Source organism: Etheostoma cragini, chromosome 14 (assembly GCF_013103735.1).
Source record: "Etheostoma cragini isolate CJK2018 chromosome 14, CSU_Ecrag_1.0, whole genome shotgun sequence".
Lineage (NCBI taxonomy): Eukaryota > Metazoa > Chordata > Actinopteri > Perciformes > Percidae > Etheostoma > Etheostoma cragini.
The window spans coordinates 20848741-20866710 of NC_048420.1; the positions used below are offsets into that span (position 1 = coordinate 20848741).

Sequence of the window (17970 nt, forward strand, 5' to 3'; positions counted from 1 at the left end):
ACACACACACACACACACACACACACACACACACACACACACACACACACACACACACACACACACAGTTTCTCCTGTTTATCCGACATACACTTCCTGTGTTTGTGCACATAAGTGTGCTGCGGTCTCGACCAGCGATCAATCACGTGTTTACATCCGTGACAAAGAGTGGTGTCACTGTTTGGCTGAGAAAGAGAGCGTAAACCGTAAAGAAGTGCATTCCAGGGGCTCAACTGCAAGCTTTTTGTTCAAAGCAGACAGAGGAGCTGCTATCTAAGCAGGAAGGAAGTAACTTTCATGTATGTTCTTTTCTGATCTTAGAACAGTTGGATCCCTAGTTAAGTGAATACAAGTTTGTACTGTATCTACCTTTTAGTAAAGTAACACTCACCCTCATTAAATGTTTAATAATGCAAATAGATATCAGCTAACCTGAGTCCTTTTGATGAAACATTGACACATTTTTAAAGAGCTTGTAATTCATGTGCTTTGTATTCGCTTTCCTCTAAAACAAAGAAAAGGTTGGTAATGTTTTTAAAAGTTTAAGTATAGATTTTTGGTAAAAATGGGAAACTTATTCTGTTGTGGGAAAAGGATTATTTTCATCATGCCTTAAACCCGTTTGCAGTAACTACTTATGTCCTGAATACACATTTTCTGACTTCTAAAAGTCACAAGTGTCAGCAACACACTTTTAATGTACACTCAGTAGGCAGGTGTTTATTTAATGGTCATTTTTTAGGCTGTAGGTTTTTACTGTGTTTCTAATATATTGTCACTTTTTTGGTAGACTACATTTGAGAACAGAAATACTGAAAAGCAGTGTTAGTCAAATAGCCGCCAGAGGGACAAATCTGGCCCTAGTGCAAAACTAGTTGCCCTCTTTACAAAGCTGAAGTTTTCACACTCATAGTTTACGTTAAAAATATTTTCATGATTTTTTTTTTTGACACATCACTCATCTGTAGATAACAATGTAAATATGAGGCTCTTGTAAATCTCAAATGTAACTTTGTTACATATAATACCGGAGCCCCGTAAGGAGCTCATTATATCAATGCATTTTATTCTTATGAAAAATAGAAGACATCGCAGAGAGGAACTTATATTAGTGAGAAAAAGGCGGTGCTCTTTGGAAGGGGGCATGAACAAATCCAATAGACCAGTTCAACAGGAACCAAGGCACTCATCTTTTACAAAAAATAAATAAAACGCGTTTAATGCATCTGGCACATTCTAAAAAGAATAAGATGTTTCAGATACATTACCGGCATTTTATATATTTTCCGTAAAAGATAATGCGCTTTATTCTTAAATGAATCAAAATAAATAAGGAAACATTGAACCTGTACAACGTTGGCCTCCCAAATGAAAGCGCTGATAAAAACTGGCCCAAGGTCGATCTTAATTGCCGCTGTAAAGAGAACCCTTTTAGAAACGATTTGTACCAATAACTGTGTGTCTTTCTCTTCCTCCAGCTGCTCCAGAGATTGTTAGATGATCGCCGGGCGACGGTGGAGATGATCAGCGCTGAGGGAGAGAGGATCGCAGCCACAGCGGACACTCAGGACCGAGAGAAGATCCAGACCCAGCTTCAGTGTCTGGCAGAGAGATGGACAGACCTGCTGGACAAAGCCAGCGGCAGGTAAGACTCCTCTACGGTACACTGGGGGGCTTTAGGATGGGAAGGATCTGAGTATAAGCTCTGTGATCTCTAAATTCCCCATGGAGTAAGAAGAAAAAAAACGTAGTGTCCCTGTAGCAATCAATACCAAGATATAATACTGCTCTCTTATTATCCTGGCTCTTCCAGATACTCCTGACTTTCTTGAGATGTCAGTTTTGTATATCTCGATCCAATCCTTTCCATTTGATCCTTCGAAGAGTCAATGCTGATAATATCACAGAAAGCAAAAATACGTGGTTTGGGAAAGCAATTGGTGGTGTTCCTCCACAGCATGTTATCTTGTGGTGATTTTCTGTTTTCTCGTTTCATCGGTGTGTGGCTCTGTTGAATAGTATTATTACTTTTGGTTTTTGTGATCTGCGAGTAATTTCATCAGCTCTTATGTTCACCGGGGAAAGAAATGACTCTTTAGGGGGGAATGTGTACACAAACGCAAAGCACAGTGAAGATGGTTGATATCCCAGATGATCTCATGTTAAGTAGTGTCATAATTATATAATTGTCATAAAACATTCATGCCAGACAACTTTCTGGTAGGCATGATGTCTCTGTAATGTATTACACTGTCTAGTATGAACACTAACCACATAAATACTGTAAGTGTATGCACCCACACACCCACACACTACTGATTTCTTTATATGCACGCTGTTTGATGCTTCGGGTGACACACGCAAAAAGACAGACATGATCTGTTTTCTCACCGCTAAGCAACAACCTCCTTCCCTCTCTCTGTCTTAAATGCATTTTGTATTACATTTTATCTGTGTTTAAAATTCTTTTGAAATTTAATAATGTATCATAAAAATGCCATGAGTGTTTCATAAACTGTTTTTGTAATAAAAGTTGACAGCTGTGTGACACAAAATCAGCTCTGAGTTGAACAACAAATTCAGTGAAAGCAATAAAATAGCAATAAAAAGCTCCTCCTCATCTCTTCTTCCCCTCCTTTCCTTTAGGCAGAGGCAGTTGGAGGAGCTGCAGGTTTTGGCTCTTCAGTTCCACGAAGCCGTGGAGCCTCTGGGAGAATGGCTGAGTGCCACTGAGAGACGCCTGAGCTCCGCCGAGCCCATGGGAACCCAGACAGCCAAGATCACCCAGCAGATTGTGAAGCACAAGGTACTGTTCGGCCCCCTTTGTTCTACAGACCCAAACCTCATGAAAAAGTCACAAAGGTTGATATTTAGGTATGTCAATGAGCAGAATCCCTGCCTGTGTGAGAATATTTCTTTTTATTGGGTCCTCTAAGCAAAAAGGTGAAAAATGCAATAACTATTCATTTATTGATTTTTTTTTAACATTGTGAGAAACAGTTCTTTCATTTATCAGACGGGTTGATTTGAGACATTAACATTCAGATGTCCTCAGTGCTGCTATCACAAAGGTTTATATTTAGGTATGTCAATGAGCAGAATCCCTGGCTGTGTGAGAATATTTCTTTTAATTGGGTCCTCTAAGCAAAAAGGTGAAAAATGCACACATAAATATAATCACATAAAAAAAAATCATAGATTGAAGGGGTAGGAAGAATTGTTGACATGCTTGGTAAAGTAAAGGCCAGACATGGCTTATTTTCAATTGAATAGATTCACACTTGTTCCACTCAGGAAAATACTCAATGTCTTACTTACTTACCTTTAAATATTGTTATTCACTGTTTGAACTGACAAGTTACATAGAGAAGGATTCATAATGGCAAACACACGCAATCAGCAGTCTAGATAAAAATGCTCCTGCACCTAATCTAATCCAGTGTAACTCAAGATGCTGGAAAAGGAAGCATGAGGCGTACAATCCACAAAGCACCCAAACATACAAGTCCATTTCTTGCTTTAGTCGTGCTAAGTTGATTTTTAATTTTTCAGTCGTGTCTGTTTTTTAAGTTGTTCTACTCATTCATTCATTTATGTTTTGGATTTCCTGTTGACTCATGATTTGTCATTTGCATGCTCATATTTTGAGTTTTTATCCATTTGTTTTTCTGTTGTTTCTCACTATCCTTCACCCTCCCCTCAAACACACACACACAAACACAAATACATACACACACCTTCTAGGCGGTTCAAGAGGACGTGTCCTCACGTGAAGCCGAGGTTGACCACCTCGAGTCCATAAGCCAATCGCTGACCCCGCTCAGCTGCGCAGCCGACCGTGATTGGTTGAGCGAGCGCGTGGGGGCGGTCAGGTCAGTTCACTCGGAACTTACTGAATGGTGCTCCAGGCGGGCGGGCATGCTGGAGCAGGCGCTGGCTAACGCTCAGCTGTTTGGGGAGGAGGAGGTAGAGGTGCTGAACTGGCTGGCAGAGGTGGCTCAGAGGCTGGGTCAGGTCTCTGTCCAGAGCTACCAGCATCAGCTGCTGGCCGAGCAGCACAAACACACTCTGGTACGGCTTCATCAACACACGGAATGCCAACTTAGTTATTCCTTCCAAAACATGATAAAAGTAGTTAGTAAATGTATTAGGCAATGTATAAAGGCTCCTTAAATAAAAAGATATACCAATAAAATATCCATGTATGACATTATATTTACAGTACGTGAATCAGGAACACAGACTGTGGGACTTGGATCATTAGTGAATTTACATAATTTCTTTCAGTACCTTTGTTATATTAGCTTTTGCATCATTAGTACTAACACTGGTGTAGTTTTATTACTTAAACTTGATTGAACAGTTAAGTAAAGGATGCACACTGTTGACACACCTAAGAATAGAGCCAAAGAGAACAATTAGTTTTATCCATAACAGGTTAACGTTTCCTGTCTTCTTTCCATCCTTCAGTCTCTAAATGAAGAGATTGTGAGCAGGAAGAAGACCGTGGATCAGGCCATCAAGAATGGGCAGGCTTTGCTAAAACAGACCACAGGTAATTTCAGACTCCTAATTTTCTTTAGCTTTTCCTAACTTTGATTTTTTTCTGTTTCATAACTTTTGATATTAAACACAATAGTTAAAAGGTAATCCTTGGTAATTTTCCAATTTGGGCTGGAAGGTGTCTGACTGGTGTCATCTTCTTTCACCATTTGTTTTAATGGTTAGTAACTAAAATCCATAAAGCAATCTGTATATTAATAATTGTTTATTGACACACAGTTATCACACTGGAAAGTAACTAAAACACTGTGGTCCTTTAGTTGTTTTAGATTCACATCCAAAGCACACATTTTTTATATGAGCGGTAAACCAGACTGTAACATCTGGTTTGTGTCTCCCTTCTCATGATATTACCCATGCTGACTGACCTGACATTGTTGGCCTATGAATACACTTTTTTTACTTAAATGTGGCTATGAAAGGTATGCAGAAATGTCAACATGAGAGTACTGTGAGATTTTGCAGAACATATTTGTAATGGTGAATTATATTAGTAATAGATATTATAGGTAATATAAGGATTAAGACCCCAAAAGTGGATTTGTATGTTTCCATACAAGGATTATGTGAGTCCACAGTAAACAAGTGCAACATTCTCAAAAATATGGATGCAGACTTATTTATGGATATGGATATGAGGATATGGAGGTCAGTGTGTGATCAGACCTGTGTGTTCTCCTGCAGGTGAGGAAGTTCTCCTGATCCAGGAGAAGCTGGACGGCATCAAGTCTCGCTACGCTGAGATGACAGCCGGCAGCAGCAAGGCCCTCCGCACCCTGGAGCAGGCCCTGCAGCTGGCCACACGATTTGCCAGCGCCCACGACGACATCAACCAGTGGCTGGACAGTGTGGAGGCGGAGCTTAATAATATGGAGCCCGACGCCACGCAGGCCTACCAGGAAAGACAAAAGGTAGATGGAGTATAAGATATCCATTTATTTACTTATTTATCTATTTTCTTAAAAGAAATTAGATTTTTTTTTTTTTTTTTTATGAAGGACACTGTAAAAACACATAAAACCTGAATCTATGCAGCAGCTCACTCCTGTCTTTATAAAATTCCCTATTTAAACATGTTGTTTTTTGCAGGCAGTTTAATTACAGTAGTTAAGTGTTTACATGTGATGTTGTATAAGACAATTTCATGTCACTCATTGCTTCCTGATATAACATTAACTCTGTCTGTGAGTCACATGGTTTTGAAGGAATGTTTGGAACAGCAGGACAAGAATAGACATCAATCTATGCATCCGTAGCGCTGTACACACACATTTCATGGTTTTGTGTTATATAGGAGGAGTTGTTTTTTATTAAGCAGAGATGCACATCCTCTTTTGCAGTATTTGGTTTTGTTTCAGTGACTGCTGCTTTACAAAATGATTGATGGAGCAGTTATGTAAGTTTATTTAATTAAGTTGGTAAAATTGTACAGACATAATCTTTTTCATTTTACAAACTTATTTTTCTTACTTACTTATTTTTCTTAAAATAGAAAAAAAAATAAACAGATTTGATGACAGCTCCTGTAAGTAATGACATTTTCAGCCGTTCCAATAATAACCCGCCCACAGCTGAGTTACCATAGTAACAATGATTTCTTGGAACAGTTTGTAAAAGCTACTGAGCAAATTATTGTCATTTAATTTGTTCCCTCTTTCTAGTCTTTTCATTCTACAATGACATGTTCAATTGTTTAGACTTTAAAATGCTTTCAGTTTACCACACATACAAGTAGCGCAACCCCCGGCAGCAGAAACAACAGTGGGATGCACTGGATGCCATTTAGTCAAGTTAATTTCACCTTTACATTTGTATATGAGTTTTTATTTACCCATATTTAAGCATACGTTTCCACTTGATTGCATCTTTTGCTTTTTTAAACTCTTCTTTCACTTTTGTAGGAGCTGAAGAAGGTGTCGGCAGAGAAGCGTCTGGTGTTGGATACGGTGAACGAGGTGGGCAGCGCCCTGCTGGATCTGGTCCCGTGGCGAGCCCGCGAGGGCCTGGACCGCCTGGTCGCCGATGCAAACCAGCGCTACCGCCAGTCTGATGAAACCATCACTCAGCGTGTGCAGCTGGTACAAGCTGCCATCCAGAGGTCACAACAGGTACTGCATGCAGTTGCAGCTATGTGCAAAGATGAATGTAGAGCTAACTTTCCATTACATTTGTCTAGTTTACTGTGGCCACTTACACCTTCTAAATGCTCACTCCTTCTTTTAGTATGAGGAGGCAGTGGATGCAGAGCTGGCCTGGGTCGGGGAGACGGAGCGTAAATTGAAGTCTCTTGGGCCCCTGAGCCTGGAGCCTGATGTGACAGTGGCCCAAATGCAAGTGCAGAGGGCCTTCAACATCGATATCATCCGACACAAAGACACTGTGGATCAGCTGCTCAGCACCAGAGACGACATCCTGGAAACCTGCAGCGACACCCAGAAGGACGCACTGATAGTGAGTTACTGAATTAAGAGGAAGAGACTGAGCAGGAGAAATTTACGTTTTGTGTAAATTAATAATAGCAAAGGGAGTGAGGGAGTGACAATGGGAAGTGAGGGACACGATGCTTAACTGACTAGTCATCACTTTCTTCTTCTTCAGGTGAAGACAGATTCTCTCAGTGCTCGTTATGATGCAGTGAGTCAGAGCCACAGTGAGCGGTTCTCAGACCTGGAGCAGGCCCAGGTTTTGGTTGCTCGGTTCTGGGAGACCTACGAGGAACTGGAGCCCTGGTTGGGCGAGACTGAAACCCTCATCTCCCAGCTGCCACCGCCAGCCATCGACACCGACGCGCTTCGACTCCAACAGGACCAGATGAGAGTAAGAGAAGATATCAAATATTTTCTCTTTCTTCTAACGTAAATGTGTATTTACCCCCCTCCCCTCTATCCTTCACTGCCTCTCTAGTTGATCAGGGAGTCTATCGCAGAGCACAAGCCCCACATCGACAAGCTGCTGAAGATTGGACCCCAGCTGGCTGAGCTCAGCCTCCAGGAGGGGGCAACGTTGACGCAACGTTACTTGGAGGCCGAGAGACGCTACCTGGCCATCAAAGAGATGGTCAAAGGTCGTGCGACAACCCTAGACGAGGCGGTGTCCCAGTCTTCACAGGTGCGTCACAGAGGACAAACAAGTGGTCTGTTTACAGCTTGTTAGACGATTACAAAGCAGCATGACATCCGTCTATGTGTTTGCTTATGTCTGTGTTTGCTGCTTGAAACTAAATTATATTAAGGATTTACCGCGCAAAGTCATGAGTTCAGTGAAAGCCAAGTTTTATTTAGATTTTCTGTTTTCTGTTTTTATTTCTTTATCTTGTGTTTTCTATATTTTAGTTTTTAAAACGTTTGTACAGTATATTATTATCAAGAGCTAATACACACATTTCATCATAATAAGACTATTGCTCAGACAAAATGTATCATTTTGACTTTTCTCTTTTTAGTTGTAGTTTTCTTTACGGACACTTCACTTTCTCTTTTTGCACTTTACCTAGTGACACATCATTAAATCACCTGTGTTACAGGCTGAGTGTTGCTGCAGTTGATATTGCTTGACAGTTTGTACTGTGTGCATGTCTCTGATTTAACTCATTGTATTGTTTCTCCACCCTCCACCCCCATCAAATCAACCCATGTATCACTCCCTCTTCCCCTTACCTGCACTTCCACACTGTCCTCATCCCTCGCTCCATCCTAAACCACCCGCCTCCTTGTCTCTCCTCCCTCATCTTTTACACTTAACCCTAATCTCCCTCATCATGTCCACCCCTCACATTTGCAACCCTGCGTCATCCCATTCCTTGTTCATTATGGATGTGCTGTGTGTGTTGCCCCCCCACCATCAATTACTCCATCGTCACTGCTCACTGCAGCTGGTAGAGGTAAGACCACTGACAACATCAAACTGGCACTCAGGCTGAGGTTACACCACATGCTTTGGTTGACTGAAGTATGAATCTATAATAATACTTATATTAGTATACACTGATCAAGCACTAATCTTGCCAGATGAATTCAATTATGTTAAATAATTTATTCAGTCAGTTTATATCAAATGCTAACAAGATTGTCTTTTACTTACAACCTTGTTACTGATTAGAAACGATAAAACTGCAGATCAAGATTTCCAATGAATGAAGAAATTAATTTCAGACATATTGAAAATAAACAAAACATCAAAAAAATGTACAAATAAGTTATCAAATAACTCATAATAATAATAAATTAATGATCTACATAATGGTCCAAACTATGTGTCTGCCAACCCCTGAGTGACAATAAACCTGATTTAAATCTGTTAGGAAATGTGTAGGTTTGTAGACTTGAATCATGCCTGGTCTCAAACTGAGACATGCTTTCCAGTAATGATTGTTTTGGTCTCAGACTAGGCTAGATTTACGTCATTGAAATCATTCATGAATGTCCTTTTGTATATCAAAAAAATCTCTCCCTTGTGGCTATATGTGATTTGTTGTGTGATGTATAGATCAAGCAATTTCCCCTCAGATGCCTTAAAAAGCCCATCAACTCACTAGAAATTGTACCTTCTTTGCTCTCTAGTCCATAATGTCTCTGGACTGAACTTTGTGCTTAGGGGTTCCCTCTTGTGTGGTAGATCAAGACCAACTTTGTTATACAACCTGGATGACATGCTAAAGGTGCAACACTGAGATATTTAGTTCTGTATAAGAACTGTACGGCTGTTATACACCCCTTGTTGAAATCTGATGTAAAACGCATTTTAAAAAAGTGAATGCAGTCTGCCACAGATGGCTGACCACCCACATATCTCAGTATTTTCCCACTTTCAAAATGTCACCCAGCTATCAAAACCCCTAACCCGGCCCCCTCAATCCACTCTCTTCTCCTCCTCCTTCTGCTCATAATACTTTCTTCCAACTCTTTCCGTCTACAGTTTCACGACAAGATGGACCCCTTGTTGGAGACCCTGGAGGGGGCGGTCCAGCGGCTGCGGCAGCCTCCTCCGGTGGCCGCGGAGGTGGAGAAGATCAGGGAGCAGCTGGCAGAGCACCGAGCCCAAGGGCTTGAGCTGGACAAACTGCTGCCAAGCTTCTCCGCCCTCTGCGCCCGAGGAGAGGAGCTCATTGGACGAGCTGCTCACGACGATCCTGCTGCTCAGGGTGAGTGGTGGAGATGTGTCTGACAGGGAATAACAGACGAATGACACTCAAAATGACAAACCATCCATGTGTTAAAGAGGGGCTTTACACAAACATGAATATTCTTAGTTATTAAACTAAAAATAGTATGCTTTTCTTATTTTACTCATTTTTTAGATTCACAGTTTTTGTACTGCTGAGCTGCTGTACACGTGCCAGCAGTTAAAGGGGGAAATGGCTATCAACTAAACAACAAAATAACTAAACAGTGCAGCAAACTCTTGTTCACATTCAGAGTGTGCCTATGATAGTTGCTTTTTCATTTCAAATTGAAAACACTGGCTATACCTGGATCAAAACATTACACAATCAGACAAAACAGTCATCAGAAATTGGAGTGGGTCACAACAGAGAGGCACACGTAACAGGCTTCTGTTATAAAAGTAAGACACTGTTTGGCTGGCACAAAGCCAGCGACAAGACTTTGTCAAATCCTGAAATAAAACAGATTCAGCAGTAAAGCTCTGCATAATTCTTCCAACACAAAACACACACACACACACACACACACACACAACTTTGTTATATTGCCCTACAAATAACTTTGTGCTCTCATATCCTCCAACCTTTCACGCTTCATGAAAATGAAAGGCCTCAGTGTGCAGCAATAGTGGGAGTGGGCCAAGAGGGAGACTGGACTGACCAGTTCTGGACACTAGGCAAAATTCAAACAAAGAGAACATTATTACATCTTTATATTACACAAAGATTGACCAAGAAGTTCACTTTTGCAGTATGCCCAGTGAGATGCCTCCAACTTCTCTCTACCAGCCTGTGTAAACTCTGACTGCTCTCCCCTCCAGCTGTTCGTACCCGCCTCCTGCGCCTGCGCTCTCTGTGGGATGAGATCCGGCAGCGGGCTGAGGAGAGGGAGGGGAAACTGAACGACGTCTTGGACCTGGCCGGGAAGTTCTGGGCCGACGTGGCGGCGCTACTGAGCACACTCCGAGACTCCCAAGATATTGTGAAAGAGCTGGAGGACCCTGGCGTGGACCCCTCACTCATCAAACAACAGATTGAGGCTGCTGAGGTATGTTGGACCATAAATGAGGGAGTCCATGGTGATAAACAGTAGGCAGAGAAACAGAGGAGCTATTAGACGAGATTCTGGCAGAAATGTCTGTTCTCCATACAATGTCTCTCTATCCTTCCACCAGGCCATTAAGGCAGAGACTGATGGTCTGAGGGAGGAGCTGGAGTTTGTCAGGACTCTCGGAGCTGACCTTATCTTTGCCTGTGGAGAAACCGAGAAACCTGAAGTCAAGAAGACCATTGATGAGGTGATAAATCAATACCGTGTTCTTGTGATAAAAGCCAATATTTGCTTCTGGAAAGATAAACATGTTTTGTTTGATATGTAGAGCTGTACTACATGTTGACCCACTAACATAATTCCTCTGTCTTCCTCCCAGATGAATGCTGCCTGGGAGGGTCTGAACCGCACGTGGAGAGAGAGGATGGAGAGACTGGAGGAAGCCATGACCGCGTCTGTGCAGTATCAGGACGCACTGCAGGTTTGTGCATCATAGTTAGTCTATAGTTAACTGGGCCAAATCATACCTAAGTGAGCTAGTGTTTTAGTTTTGTCTTGGCACCAACTTCAAATCAAAACATTTCATGGTAATATGAAGTAACTGTGATGCTGTTGATGTGAACTATTTTTTCTGTTTCATTTCCAGTCTATGTTTGACTACCTGGACAACGCAGTGATCAAGCTGTGTGACATGTCGACTGTGGGAACTGATCTGGGAACTGTCAAACAGCAGATTGAAGAGCTCAAGGTTGGCGAGAAGCTAATCTAATCTTTTTACTCCTTAATTTTGAACAAGTTACTCATTCATGAACACATTTTACACACAAAATCAGTTTTTACATGATCTCTTTTATGATCTGTACCCTTTTTGTTAGTAACTTAAGTAGTGAAATACCTCAGGGTCAATGATAATTCTCTTTGGTGGAAAGTTTATATTGTTGGATTTGCTGTAATATGTTACAAAGCCATATAAAGTTGATGCTAAATGCTCAGATTTTTCAAATTGTTTTATTTTAATTTTTAGATAACCTAGGGTCAGATATGTATCAAGAACTAACAAAGCACTACTCTTCTCTCCTCTCGTCCCTCCATTCACCCTGAGCAGCAGTACAAGGTGGAGGTTTACCAGCAGCAGATTGACATGGAGAAGCTGTGCCACCAGGGGGAGCTGCTGTTAAAGAAGGTGTCAGACCAGACTGACAGGGACATGATCCAGGAGCCACTGACTGAGCTCCGACACCTCTGGGAAAACTTGGGGGATAAAATCACCCACAGACAGGTAATAAAGCAAATAAATGGCAACAGTGTGGCTAAAGAGTTAGAATCTACATCACTGAGTAACACACAGAAACAAAAACTGCCACAGGGAGACAATATTCTGTAGCTGACCTCCTGCTTTCACCCCTCTGTTTCCCATGGGAGTTGACGATGTTGGTCTTTGGAAGATTGCATGAATTTGACAGCTGCTTTTCATTAAAGTCCAAATATTTGCATTCCTATTTTTAGGCTCAAACCTCTGTTTTTCTTTCACCACAGCACAAGCTTGAGGCTGCCCTGCTGGCCCTGGGTCAGTTCCAGCATGCCCTGTCTGAGCTGCAGGCCTGGCTGAACCACACACACACCACTCTGGACACACAGCGACCAGTCAGCTCTGACCCCAAGGCCATTGAAATCGAGCTGGCTAAACACCATGTACGTCTTCGTTTATTGTGACTTCTTCTTTTTAGTTTGGCTGACATTGTAAACAAAGCTGTTAAAAGAGTTTGAATCTTTAACTGAATTTACTTTCACATTGTTGGCCAGTGATTCTTTGTGCTTCTGAAACCCATTAATGTCCTGAAGCCCTAATGTGGTTTCTTTTCTTCTCTTTGGAGAGTCACAAACAATAAATCTTGGCCTCTTATGGTATTTTAACATCCCAAATTGTCTGTTTAGCTCTTGCATGTATTACTTTTCACATCTTATCATTCCAATCTAATTCTGATTAAAAAATGTCTCTCTCCCTCATCTCTGACCCAGGTTTTGCGTAATGATGTCTTATCCCATCATGCAACTGTGGAGAATGTGAACGGTGCGGGCGCTGAGCTGCTGGAGTCATCTCCTGGCGACGAGGCCAGCCACCTGAGGGATCAGCTGGATCAGCTCAACCAGGGCTGGGAGAGCCTCCTGCTCAAGAGCCAGGAGCGGCAGAAGCTATTGGAGGCCGCCCTGCAGCAGGTACAGTGGAGTTAGAAAGATAGACTCCTGCTCAGTAGGTCTTAGTCCTGTGGAATCACACTGGCAACTCTGTCTTTGTTTTAAGGAAAGGAAACTGGAACACTTTATAGGTGTCATACTGAGAGTTTTTGCTTTAATATTGTATGCATGGCTGCAGTAGTGGTGGAAGTATTGCTACACCAATACAATGGGATTATGATTTAAAGCAGTATTAACAGCAACAGTTGTAGTGAATTATTAATAGCAGTTTTGCTGGCAATATTTTCATGGTATCCTAATAAGCAGTTAAAATAATTAATTTATATCTGCTTCTCCCTCACTCCCACCTGTTTCTGTGTAGGCTGAAGGTTTCCATGGCGAGTTGGAGGAGTTCCTCCAGTGGCTGAGAAGGACGGAGAGCCAGCTGTCTGCCGCCAAGCCGACAGGAGGTCTCCCTGAAACAGCCAGAGAGCAGCTACAGCAACACATGGTAACAGAGAATCACATTACATCTCTATGCTCAGAGGATCATCCACAGTACACATAAACTTTATACAGGTGTAAACCTTCGCCATGTATGTCTCTTTTGCATGTCTGCTTCATTTGGTATTAAACTTGCAAGAAAAAAAGTTTGAAAATCCCACATTTAATCAGGGTTAGATGCAAGGAGCAGATGCTCAGAGTATTAGCTTACACATGCACTTCTATTCACACAGAGAGACATTTGGTATATGCCAACAATGAATCTTTTAATAGGTTCCATTGTTCTCAACCAACCAGTGAGACGCAACAAGTCACTCACCTTTTAGCCAGAGTATCGATTCACATTTGTGGGGTCTCTATCTGCAGGAGCTTCAGAGCCAGCTGACTCAGCGAGGAGAACAGTACCACCGCCTGCTGGATCAAGGGGAGTCCATGCTGCTGGCTCGAGGAGGAGAGGAAGCAGGACCCGGTACCACCCAGACCCAGCAGAACCTGGCAATGCTGCAAAACAAGTGGGCCAGCTTCAACACCAAGATGGAAGACCGCAGGGTAAGACTCTGACATGAGGAGAATGTTTGGTTGTGCCATCCTAGTGACTTATATTTTCTCTTGGGCTTTCAATGATTTATTGGTGTGTTTTTAACTTTAAACTAATTTTTCCAGGCAAAGTTGGATGAGGCCGTTGCCTTGGCAACAGGTTTCCAGACCTCCCTGCAGGACACCATCAACTGGCTGACCCAGGCTGAGCAGACCCTGAACATGGCCCAGCCCCCCAGCCTCATGCTGGACACTGTCCTCTTCCAGATTGATGAGCACAAGGTACTGAACATACTCCAGTTATTAGAAACATAGTTAGTTGTGCGGTAAGCGATGCTTTGCAAAGACTGTGTATATCTGAACTCATCTGCCAACATTAATATTACTTACTATACCTTTTAAGATGTTACATTTTTGACTTTTCTTGTCTATCTGCCCAGGTATTTGTGAATGAGGTGAACACCCACAGAGAGCAGGTCCTGGCTCTGGAGAAGGCCGGCTCTCAGCTTCGCTTTGCCAGCCTGAAGCAGGACGTTGTTCTTATCAAAAACCTGCTGCTCAGCGTCCAGGCCCGCTGGGACAAACTGGTCCAGAGGTCACTGGACCGAGGCCGACACCTTGATGAGGCCCGAAAACGTGCCAAACAGGTACTGAAGTGGTTATACTAAAGGGGGATGAAATGCTGATGAGGACCAAGGGCACACTGTGACCGCACTGCCAACATTAAAACTAGTTGAGATTTACAATAAATGTAATGTCTGCATGGACAATATAACTTAAGACTTTCATGTCTCTGCTATTGGTTGGTAGCAATTGTGAAATGTAAAGTTATACTGCTTCTGCAATTAAACTCATTGTTAGTCGTTCTTGGTGAAATTTGATACTTTTAAGGTAACTTCTTGCAACTTGAATGATCATAAATCCAGAAATTATCAGAATATCTGATTTTATTGTTTAGCAAAGAGCTCAATCAATATTGGCTTCTTTCAGCTAGGGAATATGTACGTAGTGCATTGGTACCCAAACTGGGGTTTGCAAAGTGACATTGGGGAGTAGGCTGGACCAAAAATAAGATGAAAACTAAGAGTAGGAGGTATTTAGCTGGAGGTTGAAAGTCTGGAGAAAAGTTTGCCAAACACTGATGTAGTGGAATATCAATCTGAAACTCTCTTTCTTCAGTTCCATGAGGCATGGAGGAAGCTGACAGACTGGCTAGAAGAAGCAGAGAAAAGACTAGACTCAGAGCTGGAGATCTCCAACGAGCCGGACAAGATCAAAGTACAACTGGCCAAACACAAGGTACTGCAATGCAATTGTAGTGCACGCACTGTATTTCTAAATTTCTAAAAATATTTGATTAAGTTGTTTTCTCATCTAAAAAAATAGCTTTATTTCCTTTCCATTCTCGCCTCTCCAGGAGTTCCAGAAAGCGTTGGGGTCGAAGCAACCGGTTTACGACACTACAGTGAGGTCTGGGCGGGCCATGAGGGACAAGGCTCAGCTGCCTGCAGACACCCAGAAACTAGACCACCTGGTGGGAGAGGTCCGCGACAAGTGGGACACCGTCTGTGGAAAGAGCGTGGAGAGGTAAAGAGGAGAATTGGGGGGAAATGAAACTGGCTTTCCCCAAACTATTAATTACAGACGGGTATGTTTGTATGGGATATAAATAACAGCTGCTTGTCTTTTCTTCTCCATCCAGACAACACAAACTGGAGGAGGCTCTGCTGTTCTCAGGCCAGTTTGCAGAGGCTCTGCAGGCCCTGGTGGACTGGTTGTACCGGGTAGAGCCCCAGCTGGCTGAAGACCAGCCTGTCAATGGAGATCTGGATCTGGTGTCCAACCTCATGGACTCACATAAGGTGAGTAAACTGAACTGTACTCCTTAGTTTAGTTTATTTCTCTATCTTGAACAGTTAACCTACTTTCAAAGAGGAAAGAAAGGAAAAACATAAAATAAAAGACAAAAATTTCACACAATCATATACAAATCAATCTAATTCCCCTCAAAGAACAAAAAAGGGATGAGTTTGAGAAGACATTCAGAAAATAAATATGTACAGTATGAGAGGACGATAATATCACAGAATGTTCTAAGTCTGACTGTACTCATGTCTAAACCTGCAGGCTTTCCAAAAAGAGCTGGGTAAGAGAACCAGCAGTGTTCAGGCTCTGAAGCGCTCAGCTCGGGACCTAATGGATACCGGCCGCGATGACACCGCGTGGGTCAAAGTTCAGCTTCAGGAGCTCAGCAACCGCTGGGATACAGTGTGTGCTCTGTCTGTCACAAAGCAAACCCGCCTCCAGGAGGCCCTCAAACAGGTCAGAGAAGAAGCGTCACTGCTGATTCAAATTGATTGCTCATCCTTGTTCTTGGGGGAGTTGTTGTGTCTCTTTTAAAGCAGGGTCTAGACCTACTCTGTCTGCAAATGTCCTGAGATAACTGCTGTTATGATTTCAAACTATAAATAAAATAGAATTGATTTAATGTTTTATTTCCTGCTTGTCAAAAATGCACATGACACTAATAAAGATCTCTCCCTGTCTTCTATCCAATTACATTTTCTACCATCAGGCGGAGGAGTTTCGTACGGCGATACAGATGCTCCTGGAGTGGCTCTCTGAGGCGGAGCAGACGCTTCGTTTCCGTGGCGTCCTTCCCGAAGAGGCAGAGACTCTGCAGGCGCTGCTGCACACACATCGTGACTTCATGGGCACCGTGGAGGACAAGAGGACGGATGTCAACAAGGCTGCTGGCATGGGAGAGAGCATCCTGACTGTTTGTCACCCGGACTCCATCACCACCATCAAACACTGGATAACCATCATCAGGGCACGCTTCGAGGAGGTAAGGAGGGGAGGGCGGGGCTTAGGTTTCCTGTTGTCCCATTTTTGTCTCCCAGACATAAAACATCTTAGGTTAACTATTGTTCTTTAAAGGTTTTCTTTTAGGGTTTGAGATTTTGGAAGACCTCAATTTTATTGACCTCCTCTTAACCTTTATTTACTTAGGGACATATTTTAACTAGGGACATGTGCGAATAACATGATGAAAACAAGATGGAAATTCTTTATATTAAGGAGCACCCTTTGCTCTACAGGTGCTGACGTGGGCCAAACAGCACGAGCAGCGGCTGGAGACGGCGCTGACCGAGGTGCTCAACAACGCCAACCTGCTGGAGGAGCTGTTGTCATGGCTACAGTTTGCTGAGACCACATTGGTCCAGAAAGACACAGAGCCGCTTCCACAGGACATCCCTCAACTCAAAACACTCATCACAGAACACCAGGTGGGCTTCCCTGGCACATCACATGTTTGGGGTTTTAGGTCTTTAATGTATCCCTTATAGCTGCCTGTGTTTGTGCTGTCCATTAACAGTTGTGTTGTCCAACTTTGCTTGCTTACTCACTGCTAGCGTTTGTTGTTCTCAGATATTTATGGAGGAGATGACGAGGAAGCAGCCAGATGTTGACAAAGTGACGAAGACCTACAAAAGAAAACCAGCTGAGCCTCCCAGCAGCCTGGCTGAGAGGAGAGGCGCTCGTAAGTCACCTGTGTTTACCTTTTGATGCACAAATATTATCATCTCCTAATCTTTTTGACGATAGCTTGAGTGCATTCACTACAGAAGGTTTGTCAAACATAACCGAGAAGACTTGTTAACTTTCTGCTTCCTCCGCAGGCAAACACCAGCCACAGCAGCAGCAGCAGCACGCAGCCATGCAACTCTCCGGAGGAAACCCACGGCTCAACCAGCTCTGTGCCAGGTGGCAGCAAGTTTGGCTGCTGGCTCTAGACCGCCAGCGCAAACTCAATGATGGTCTGGACAGACTGGAGGAGGTATATTTCTTGTCAAAACTTCGGGAATAGGCCTACATTAAAATATGTACCTATTGTAATTACAATCACCGGCCACTTTATTAGGTACCCCATGCTAGTAACGGGTTGGACCCCCTTTTGCCTTCAGAACTGCCTCAA

The 17970-nt window shown here is 42.8% G+C and overlaps 1 protein-coding gene across 20 annotated transcripts in view; it reads left to right on the plus strand.

The window, feature by feature from the left end:
* The window catches only part of macf1a (microtubule actin crosslinking factor 1a), a 117346-nt gene that overhangs the window by 85936 nt on the left and 13440 nt on the right, over positions 1 to 17970 (plus strand). For 14 of the 20 annotated variants that reach the window (XM_034891999.1, XM_034891984.1, XM_034891992.1 and 11 more), the window contains 30 exons: positions 1479 to 1645; positions 2647 to 2806; positions 3745 to 4071; positions 4471 to 4555; positions 5248 to 5474; positions 6465 to 6671; positions 6787 to 7014; positions 7162 to 7380; positions 7468 to 7671; positions 8435 to 8443; positions 9478 to 9703; positions 10546 to 10772; positions 10900 to 11022; positions 11155 to 11256; positions 11422 to 11523; positions 11881 to 12054; positions 12312 to 12467; positions 12795 to 12992; positions 13333 to 13461; positions 13821 to 14003; positions 14118 to 14273; positions 14432 to 14638; positions 15171 to 15290; positions 15409 to 15578; positions 15694 to 15853; positions 16119 to 16313; positions 16567 to 16839; positions 17093 to 17281; positions 17424 to 17535; positions 17675 to 17832. In XM_034891999.1, the coding sequence (XP_034747890.1) occupies positions 1479 to 1645; positions 2647 to 2806; positions 3745 to 4071; positions 4471 to 4555; positions 5248 to 5474; positions 6465 to 6671; positions 6787 to 7014; positions 7162 to 7380; positions 7468 to 7671; positions 8435 to 8443; positions 9478 to 9703; positions 10546 to 10772; positions 10900 to 11022; positions 11155 to 11256; positions 11422 to 11523; positions 11881 to 12054; positions 12312 to 12467; positions 12795 to 12992; positions 13333 to 13461; positions 13821 to 14003; positions 14118 to 14273; positions 14432 to 14638; positions 15171 to 15290; positions 15409 to 15578; positions 15694 to 15853; positions 16119 to 16313; positions 16567 to 16839; positions 17093 to 17281; positions 17424 to 17535; positions 17675 to 17832 (5193 nt within the window). Of the gene's footprint in view, positions 1 to 1478; positions 1646 to 2646; positions 2807 to 3744; positions 4072 to 4470; positions 4556 to 5247; positions 5475 to 6464; positions 6672 to 6786; positions 7015 to 7161; positions 7381 to 7467; positions 7672 to 8086; positions 8401 to 8434; positions 8444 to 9477; positions 9704 to 10545; positions 10773 to 10899; positions 11023 to 11154; positions 11257 to 11421; positions 11524 to 11880; positions 12055 to 12311; positions 12468 to 12794; positions 12993 to 13332; positions 13462 to 13820; positions 14004 to 14117; positions 14274 to 14431; positions 14639 to 15170; positions 15291 to 15408; positions 15579 to 15693; positions 15854 to 16118; positions 16314 to 16566; positions 16840 to 17092; positions 17282 to 17423; positions 17536 to 17674; positions 17833 to 17970 lie in introns of those variants that run through there. The other 6 variants (XM_034891997.1, XM_034891998.1, XM_034891996.1 and 3 more) reach the window with 5 other exon arrangements.